General features: G+C 42.7%; 2 protein-coding genes across 3 annotated transcripts in view; one reads left to right on the top strand and one right to left on the bottom strand.

Moving 5' to 3' along the window:
• Nucleotides 1-6,553, bottom strand: part of LOC109476508 (two pore calcium channel protein 2-like) — a 10,517-nt gene extending 3,964 nt beyond the window's left edge. Inside the window, exons 1-4 of one of the 2 annotated variants that reach the window (XM_019777477.1) lie at nt 6,284-6,553; nt 2,390-2,439; nt 819-2,002; nt 335-458 (exon numbers count right to left, since the gene is read on the bottom strand). In XM_019777477.1, coding sequence (XP_019633036.1) covers nt 335-458; nt 819-2,002; nt 2,390-2,439; nt 6,284-6,389 — 1,464 coding nt within the window. In that variant the 5' untranslated portion in view covers nt 6,390-6,553. Of the gene's footprint in view, nt 1-334; nt 459-818; nt 2,003-2,389; nt 2,440-3,601; nt 3,694-6,283 lie in introns of those variants that run through there. The other variant, XM_019777478.1, reaches the window with a different exon arrangement.
• A 579-nt stretch (nt 6,554-7,132) lies between these two features.
• LOC109476471 lies at nt 7,133-8,922 on the top strand. Its single transcript, XM_019777405.1, has 2 exons — nt 7,133-7,765; nt 8,670-8,922. Exons 1-2 carry the CDS (start codon nt 7,133-7,135, stop codon nt 8,856-8,858), a joined length of 822 nt encoding a protein of 273 aa, XP_019632964.1. The 3' UTR covers nt 8,859-8,922.
• Nucleotides 8,923-9,545: the final 623 nt, after the last annotated feature.

The following is a 9,545-nucleotide window of genomic DNA, read 5'->3' as shown; positions in this document are numbered from 1 at the left end:
TAATCTATATATATATATATATATATATATATATATATATATATATATTCATATATCTATGGTCAGACAGGAGTATAAATCCCTCCTACTAAGAAACTGCAACATTATGTAACCCAACCAGTTACCATGGTGAGAGATGTCAACAAATCAGGTCATGGCCAGATCAGAGGTCAGTGTTTGGAACAGCAGAAGAAGAAGAGGAAACGTAGCAAAAACAATTTATGTTTTCCTTCGATAAACATAAAAATATTTTTGAAAACATCAAATGCAATACTGATTATACATGTAACTGTGTTGTTTTTGTAAGTGACAAAGTCTGAAGAGAAAAACTGACCTGATCATATTCTATAGTCAGCAGTATAGAGACTGTGAGGATGTTGGACAAGGCTACAGCACAGCACAAGTACTCAAAGTACCGGTGTGCAATCATCTTCTGGAGAAACTGTAGCCATGAGTGTCTGCAAAACAAATTAAAAACTGTTAACTGGTACATGTACATCTAGTCCTCTAGAAACTAATTTAGGAAGCTATGCCTTTATCACTATCATGGGAAACTAGTACTAGTAGTTTCCCATAACTAGTAGACTACTAGTAGTAGTCTTAAATCATATTGCAATAACACCAGCAAATACACAGAAAATGCTTCAAATTTCTTGGGCTTTTTTACTAGTGCTTATACCAGTAGAATGCAGAAGAATTTGGGAGTTTAAAATTTGGGAAAGTACTTTTATGAGGTCTTGTTTCAGTGTATTCAACTACAGTCATCAATGGCCAAACGTAACTAGTGTTTGGTAGCCTGAATGTTTACCATACCATACCTGAATGCTGGTAGAGGTGGCCTGTGATGAACCTGGTAGTCTAAATCCAACAGGTCAAAAACTGCCTGGAACTGCGCTGCGTTGTACGTCCCGAACATGTCTCTCCCCAGCTTTTCCGTGATCCTCCGTTCTGCCGACTTGGGCAGGCTGACCTTCTCGATCACGTGGTAGATCGTGCTGACGCGTACGCAGTCGCCGCCGGAGTTCGTGCTCAGCTCCACCTCCTTGTTCTGCTGGCTGAGGACTTCGAACGCGGCGCGGACCGCAACCCTTCTCCGGAAAAAGCTGCCCTGAAGCGATGACTGCAGATAGCCGCGGAACTGGTTATAGATGACGGCGGTCATCATGTTGAAAAGGAGGTACAAACCGATCGCGAGGAACAGGATAAAGTAGACGGCGTACAAACGGTTGTGAGAGTACGCTGTCATCGTAACATCGGGATTGTTTGCGGTGGTGAGGAGGACGAGAAGCGTGATGAACGCGTTCCAGAGGGAATGGAAGTTTGGGTCGCTCACCCCTGTGGCACCTGGGTCCACGGGCACCCAGGAGCTGTTGTTACCGCCAGCAGTCGAACCAACCGGCTCCGAGAACAACAGCATCCCGACGATCGTAAAGAAGTACACGTGGAGAAACTGTAGCACCAGCACTGCGAAAATCTCTGGTAGGGTTCGCTTTATACAGTTCACCGTCTTTTTCATCAGCGAGGAGTTCTGTAGGAGGAAAAACGGACGGAAGAATCGGCGAATTCGCAGGACAGAGCGATAATGCGACGTGCCGGGAACCGGGACGATGCACAGCACACCAAGCGTCGCCATCCAATCCAGAAGCGACACAAGAAGGATGAGTACATACGCGATTAGCCACGGACTTTTTAAGAACTTCTCCTTTCCGACTAAGTAGGTTTTCACGACGAAATCGGCGAGAAAGATGAGAAGACAGAACAGTTCTATTGACTCAGTCACGCCACACGGAGGATCCCATTGGTTGGTTTGATTCGTCCCATTTCTGTTGATGAACAGCGTCTGTGTGTCGGAGGTGTACGAGAGAGACGACGGGCGCTCGAAGAACGCGAGCACAAGGAGGACCGAGATGGCTGCGTACATGCCCCACTGGACCCAGTTGGAGTAGTACAGGCGATACAGACGTAACGACCGCCGGTCCACGCGATGGTGGATGGAACGGTACTGGATAAGAGAGAAAACATCCTTATATAATATAATCTGAAATGTCTCTAAATGAAAACTGCCCAACAAGAACAAGAAATATTAACCTTGAGTAAAGCTTGCGCAAATGTTGAAAGTAACATACAAACTTGCAAAAGTATTAAACTTTAGTGCCTTAAACTTACATTATATTCTAGTCCTAACTGGTAGTATTATCAATTATAGCACTGTATGACTATGAGTGGAATGAAAATTAATTTTTAATTTCTGAAAAACACTGCAATATCAGAAGAAAAAGATCTAGAGAAGACAATAATTATGAATTAATGAAATATTTCAATTAATAAAAGTCATTTTTCTTGCTCTATGTCCCTGTTTTGATCAATTTATATAACAAGTCTGACTCACATGAATGGCATCCTCCACAAAGACAACAGCCTGCAAAAGGATGTCTTCATCTGAAACAAAAGAAGCCAAGTAAATTAAATTAATTGCAACTACACGTATAGTAGTGGTGCATACTGGTTCACTGGACTTGGATCCGGACTTGTAAGAATGTTTAGGTTCAAGTCCAAAAAAACCTAAAAGTCAAGAACCGAGTCCGGACTTATTACCATAAAAGACCATTTCACATACCCCTTTTCTTTTCAAACCACCTAAAACCTTCCGTAGATTACAAAATCTTTGCTGCAAAATGGAGAAAACATTGCCATCGGGCATCGTCAAGTACCGGCCTCCATGTTATGTGGCCAAAGTTTCACCCAGACAACATAGCAAGGTTGCCAACATGTAATTTTGTATATGCCAAGGGTTTAGGTCCGGACTTACAAGTACGGAACTGAACCTAAACCTCTGGACTTGAACCCGGACCTGAACCTAAAATTGGGTTTAGGTATGCACCACTAACGTATATGTCAAATTCCCCCCCCCCCGACTTACCTGCCATCAGGCAGAATAAAAATCAACTTCTGGTTTCACTAAACCAGAACTTCTACTAGATGCTAATGCTCAAAAACAGGAATATCATTTCCGTAAAAACACCTGGTAACTGAGTATACAAAAATGTAGTTTGAACATGACATTTCTTGAATACAATCCCAAGCAGAAGTTGGTACGTACGGTAGGTCAGCTGACTCTAAAGTCTAATGATAGAGGAAATACCTTGTATGTACAATATAATTTATAAATGTATATACATTAGTGCTGTGTACTGGTTCACTGGACCGGTTTTGGACTTGTAAAAATTGCAACGACATTGCAAGGTTGCCAACATGCATTTTTGTATATGCCACATGGGTTTAGGTCTGGACTTATGAGTCTGGAACTGAACCTAAACCTCTGGACTTGAATCCGGACCTGAACCTAAATGTGGGTTTAGGTACACAGCACTAATATACATACATGTATGTACAGGTCCTCTTGAATTTTCAGCCCAGTCAGGAAAATTCTATTCTTACATACCTAGAATAAAACATTATCTTAAACTTAAAGTATGTAGTTCTAACATACAACAACAAAATATTAAGCAGCTTGCACCTTGCCCTTAGAATAAAACCAGAAAGGGCAAAGAACCCACGTTTGTTATAAGGAAGTACTACTAACTTAAGAGAGAAAACAAACCTTGGACTGCGGCAGATTGTGCAAACTGGTCCGAGCCTACAGTCTCCAAGTCTCGCTCAATGTACCTTTGCATAATTTGCTAGCGAAATTCCCACAAAAAACAGCTCCAAATTTGCAACACATCCGATCTTGATCGCTCACAGTTGAGTAGACAGTTTATAAACTTATTGAAATCATGTCAAGAGCTAGCTATATTGCTAAAAGCAAAATACAACTGAATATGCTCTTAAAGTTTCAAATGGTCCAAAGCCAGCTTGTCATCAAGTTAACCCTCTCCATGCTAAGTTACCCTGTGGCCAGTACAGACTTGCTTCACAGGTAAGACCACAGTAGGAAGATGGTTAATAACAGTTAGAGAGATCTAGAGGGTATAAAAATGCTGACGTGCCTTCGACAGGCAGCAGTGAGGTTATGTACTTTGTAACCTGGGAGTTTAATTGACCCATAGTTAAAGATTAACCATACAAGTGTCAAGCAAATTTGCATACGTATCAGAAGCCTGGCAAAGAGAATTTACTAGAAAGGACAATCTAGTCAGTACTGAGGTTTCTTTACGTTAAACTGTTGATTTTATCAAAGTGTTTTCTTAATTGTTTCAGAATAAATGAGTTGGTTAGATAAATTTTTCAGGCTACTCAATCACAGTCCTATAAATACAAACAAGAGGCTGGGAGTTCGAATCCTAGCTACTGTTGCTCACTCGACATGTACACTACTGGAAAGAGTTACAGTACTTAGGACAGGACGTTAAACTGTGGTCCACTGTTGTATTAAGTACTTGTTGCTAGGGGAATTTTCCTGGTACAATGAACTTGTACATTAATGTTGTAACTTATACATATTGTATATAGTGTCGGTATTCTCTGTCATTTGAAACATTAACTGTTCCAGTGAATTCTTACCACAAAATCATAGCAATGACAATACGTATTTGTTTTATATTCCTAAATTTTGCACTACAAGGAACTGTTGCAGCTGTGAACTCCAAACACTTCAAAACCCACATTTCCCACCTCTACTGCAAAATAAAACTTAAGGTTAAGGCATTTACAGTAGGGACAAACAAACCTTGTACTGGTGCAGTTTGAATGTCCTGTACAGTTGAGTTTTGAACTTCAACTGTCTCCAACTCAACTTGGTTGGCCACTTCCTCTGGTTGTTGCATCTCTAAACAAATCTGTGCTCAAAAATTCTGCTTCCAAGTTCAAGAAATACTCTTCTTGAAACAAACAAATCAGGATGGACCCAACTGTTGCTAAATTCAGCAGAGACAGAGATGTCTTGTTCAGCTTGTGAGGTTGGAAAATGGTAGGAGCAGAACTGATGATATGCTGAAGCACCCAAAAAACAGGAAAAGGAACAAGAGTATTCTGTAGCTAACAGTACATGATTTGACTAGACCTTTGTATGTAGCAAAACAAGAACATACATGTACCTTTGACCCTACCTTTTTTTGTACCCGTATCTGTACATGTGTATTACATCCAAAATTATGTCAACACTGGGTGTCTAGTGTCGGCGGCTTCAGCACTGGAAACTCTGAATCAGCAAACCAAACCTAACTTCCTAACTTTAGTAAGTGCCTTTAAAAAGGGTATCGAGATGCTGCCTTTGAGTTTGAACTCTAGCACTCATATTTTCGAGACTATCATTTACACATGTACCGCCCAGGAAGCAAATTATAATTGCGACAGCAAGGTGATCAGTAGGACAGGATTGCAAGGCCTCTTTCCTCACATTTTTACAGTACTGTACTACATACTGTACGCCGCACGACCAACGTAAGCACCAGAAGGCCAATGCCAAAATGATTTGAGAACTCGGCAGCACTGAAACGATCCAGTGAGGAACCCGTTACTTACTAGTAGTTACTCAGGCACTTGCTATCCAGTAGCTAGTGAATGGCCTCCGAACACTGGCACCTGAGTGCTGAGTGGAATTTAGCACTGGAAAATGAGTGCCAAGTCAAGATTCAGCTCTGGAAGTCCTTGTTACGGTGCTTCAGCACTGGATCAAAGTTGTTCAGCACTAGAATTGCTGTGCGGAGCTTTCTTCCGCACTAGGCCCCCAGTGAGGAATCCGTTTTTTTTACTACAGTACCCTTGCACTTGTACTGACTATTGAATATTATAATATGTACACTATAATGTCAAGGACGTCTTAAAACCCAGATGTCAAGATGTGTTAAAACCCAGATTCGCCCACACATGCTAAAATTCATACATACAATAATTTGCACCCGGCCCCCCTAACACTCCAAGCAGAGGTTTGGGTTTTGGCATTATTTTTGGCGTGTTTTTAGACTTTTTTTATTGGGGTTCTTCTTTCAATGGAAGTTTTCTTTTTCACTGGAATTTTTCTTTCACCCAACCCTGAAAATTACAATGCAAACAAAAAAAAAAACAATAAAAAAAGTCTAAAAACACGACAAAAATAACCTAAAACCCAAACCTCTGCTTGGAGAGTAGGCCCCCCTCCCCCAATCAGAAAACACTAAAATCAAATCAACGCAAAATCTGTTCTTACCAAATTGCAGTAGTAGAAGAACCCTCCTACAGAGAGCCCTGTCCTGTTGCTGGTGGAAATATTACTTTCATAACTGCACGTATCAACTACAGAGTTCGAGCACTTTCCTCGAAAATAACAATTTATGATAAAAATATTTGTCACAGCATCACTTACCATCTTCTTCCGGAAAAAGTTCTTGGGCCGCCGCAATTTTTGCGTGAGAATTCCCCTGTATACTCCCCGTAGAAGCCGTCAAAGGCTCAGTTTCGGGTCCCTCCATATTGGATGATTCTGTTAGATGAAATATGTCCGTTGCTGTGACATTACATGCTCGAAAAACAAGTTTAAAGTTCCAAAAAATAGACGGCAACTTTCAAAACGTCAAATTTCCGCCATTTTGGATCACGTGGTAGACCTATGACTGGAACGTACCATTTGTTCATGGGGGTTCATACTGTACACACGTGGCGAGTTAGGCCATGTTGATTTGATTATATGGATGACATCAACGCGCGCATGAATTTTCGGTCATTTACACACAAAAAAAAGTTTTCAACCATACTGTAAATCGTACAAAATCGTACAAAACAGTTGCAAAATGAGCAAATATACACCGTAAGTTGAAAAAAAAAACATTGGAAAACGATACCAATGTCGTAGAACTCTAGGTTCAATCCAGTACCAACTACCATTCCAACATGTTGGCTTCTTCTTCTTCCATTCCAACATACCAACGTGCCAGCCTACCCTATAGCTACTTGCGTATAAGAGCAGACGTCCATTTCACACAATGACGAAATGACGAAAGTGCCATATAAATATTCCATCGCGACCTTTCAAAAGCGTGCACATGTCGCACTCCCAAAGGAGACACCGAGGTTTATTCGTCCTTTGCGTGTAGAGATGACCTTCAGTCACGACACTGTGACAGGTAATGGACGTTTGTCCCTTTCTCTCATAACATTGTAGCTGATTTCGAAAACCAGCTAGCTCTATAGCACTCGTAATACGTCTACTACAAGTATGGCACTTGCGAACGGGTTAGCATTGCGAAGGGCCACCAGGTTGCTGGGTTTCCTTGTCTCGCTGTTGTTTCTTGTGCTGATTAACTACGCTCACTTCGGGATCTTGCTTCGCCACTTCTGGCCTGAAAAACCTCCCGTTAGTAGAGAGACATGCACCTGCGAGTGCTGGGACACCATCTTCAAAGGAACGTACGAAACGGGCGTCGGGCGATACAAGCACATGTACTTCAACGTCACGCCGCAATCGCTGAAGATCTGGACACTGACGGTCGCCGCCGTGCTGCTGACGTACGAGTGCGTCACTTACGTCGTCCGCGTCGCTCTCAGAAGCAAGTTCCGACCGTCTATGTTCATCCTCCTGATATCCGTGATTCACTCCCACTACTACTCGTGGTGGGTTTTCTTTGGGTACTATAACGATGATTTTTACGCACAGTGGTGGCATCAGCTGGTGTTCACGAGCTCAGAGCTGGTCTCCACGGTACTGGTGCTGCTACAGCTGGACCAGGCGGTGCCTCTGTCCCCTCGCCTGCTCCTGGCTACCGCCGGCATCGCCGCGTTTCACATCCTGGCAGCCGGGAAGGACCAGTTCGTCCAGAACGTGCTGTTGAGGAGGGGGGAGTTCCACCAGGTGTGTAAACCTTTAGATCTTATGACCAGTATAACATAGAAAAGCTTTATTGCAAGCTAATGCCAAGGATAGGGATGGTGATGACCAACCAGAGCCAAGGACAGGGTAATGATGGCCAATCAGCACCAAGGACAAGAATGGTGTTGGCCAATCATCGTATAGAATGGGAATGGCGATGACCAATCAGCACCAAGGACAGAATTAGTGATTACAAATCAGTACCAACTTGTGAAGTTCTACGTTCTACTAATAACGTACGTATACGTGACAGAGTGGATATGTAATACATGGTAAGATGGTAGATGGCGAGAAAGATGGTTAACATTTGGGTCTATCTTTAACGTATAGGTTACTCAGTAAGAACAGATATAAGGCATGAACATATGTAAATGAGCTAAGAGTTGTGACAGGTCCTGCCTAGGCCTGTTCAGTACGGGACAGGTATACTACTATTGGCTAATGCTAATGAACATATGTAAATGAGCTAAGCGTCGTGACAGGTCCTGTGTGTTCAAGTGTACTACTATTGGCTAATGCTAATGAGCATATGTAAATGAGCTAAGAGTCGAGACAGGTCATGTCTGTTCCAGGTGTACTACTATTGGCTAATGCTAATGAACATATGAAAATAAACATATGTAAATGAGCTAAGAGTCGTGATAGGTCATGTCTGTTCTAGGTGTACTACTATTGGCTAATGCTAATGAGCATATGTAAATTAGCTAAGAGTCTATGTCTGTTGCAGGTGTACCGGGACAGGTATACTGCTATTGGCTGATGCTAATGAACATATGCAAATGGCTAAGAGTCTATGTCTGTTCCAGGTGTACTGGGACAGGTATACTGCTATTGGCTAATGCTAATGAGCATATGTAAATGAGCTAAGAGCCTATGCCTGTTCCAGATGTACCGGGACAGCGCGCTGATGGTGTCGGATGTGGTGTACCTGGTCGTGACGTCAGCAGAACTGGTCAGGTTGTTGTGGTGCAGCGGGGAGAGACGGTCCAGGGATGACGTCATGGCGCTAGGGCGGGACGGACTGGTCTCTGCTGTCGTCATTTTCGGACTCCTGGCGATGTTGTCTTACCTATGATTCACCCGCACTAACTTTCAGGGACTTTTTACTCAAATACAGGATAGAAGTTATAAACTTTGAAAAACAACTTACAGTAAACTACAGATGTCTCAGGTTGGAAGCGATATAGCCGCGGCGACTGTTGCAGGGCTTCTTTTGCTTGCAGTCTTTTACATTAGGCCTAACAGCATTTGTTCTTAAGGGCTAATGTAAAACTAAAAGACTGCAAGCAAGAGAAGCCCTGCAACAGTCGCCGCGGCTAGAAGTGGTACTACGTGTCACGTGTCGTTGGTCTATGATTCTAGCACTAGCTTACAAGGACTTGTTACACAAATACAGGATAGAAGGAGCTTTGGAAAAGAAAACTATAGTCATCTAGGGTTGGAAGTGGTACTACGTGTCATATGCGTCGTTGGTGTATGTGGATAGTCATTTGTATGTTGGCAAGGTGCGTGCTAAATTGCTTAACCAAGCATGCCGTCTAGCGGAATTAATGCTCTATACACGCACCTTATATGGGCTGTACGTATGTTCTTGAGTCGTGGCGCCTGGGTGCCAGCCTCCAGATTACTTAAGTACCACCGGCTCTGTATTGTCGCTAACTACCATTGACTACCAAGGCCTACTGCCAGGCCAGAACCTCGGAGGACGTTTTATTTTTTTGAGAGAGAGAGTAGGCTAGGTGAAAATCAATGCGCGCAGATG

The sequence above is a fragment of the Branchiostoma belcheri genome, unplaced genomic scaffold, assembly GCF_001625305.1.
Source record: "Branchiostoma belcheri isolate BF01 breed outbred unplaced genomic scaffold, Haploidv18h27 scaffold38, whole genome shotgun sequence".
Lineage (NCBI taxonomy): Eukaryota > Metazoa > Chordata > Leptocardii > Amphioxiformes > Branchiostomatidae > Branchiostoma > Branchiostoma belcheri.
The sequence above is the reverse complement of the archived record's forward strand: the minus strand, read 5'-3'. Positions and strand labels throughout refer to the sequence as shown.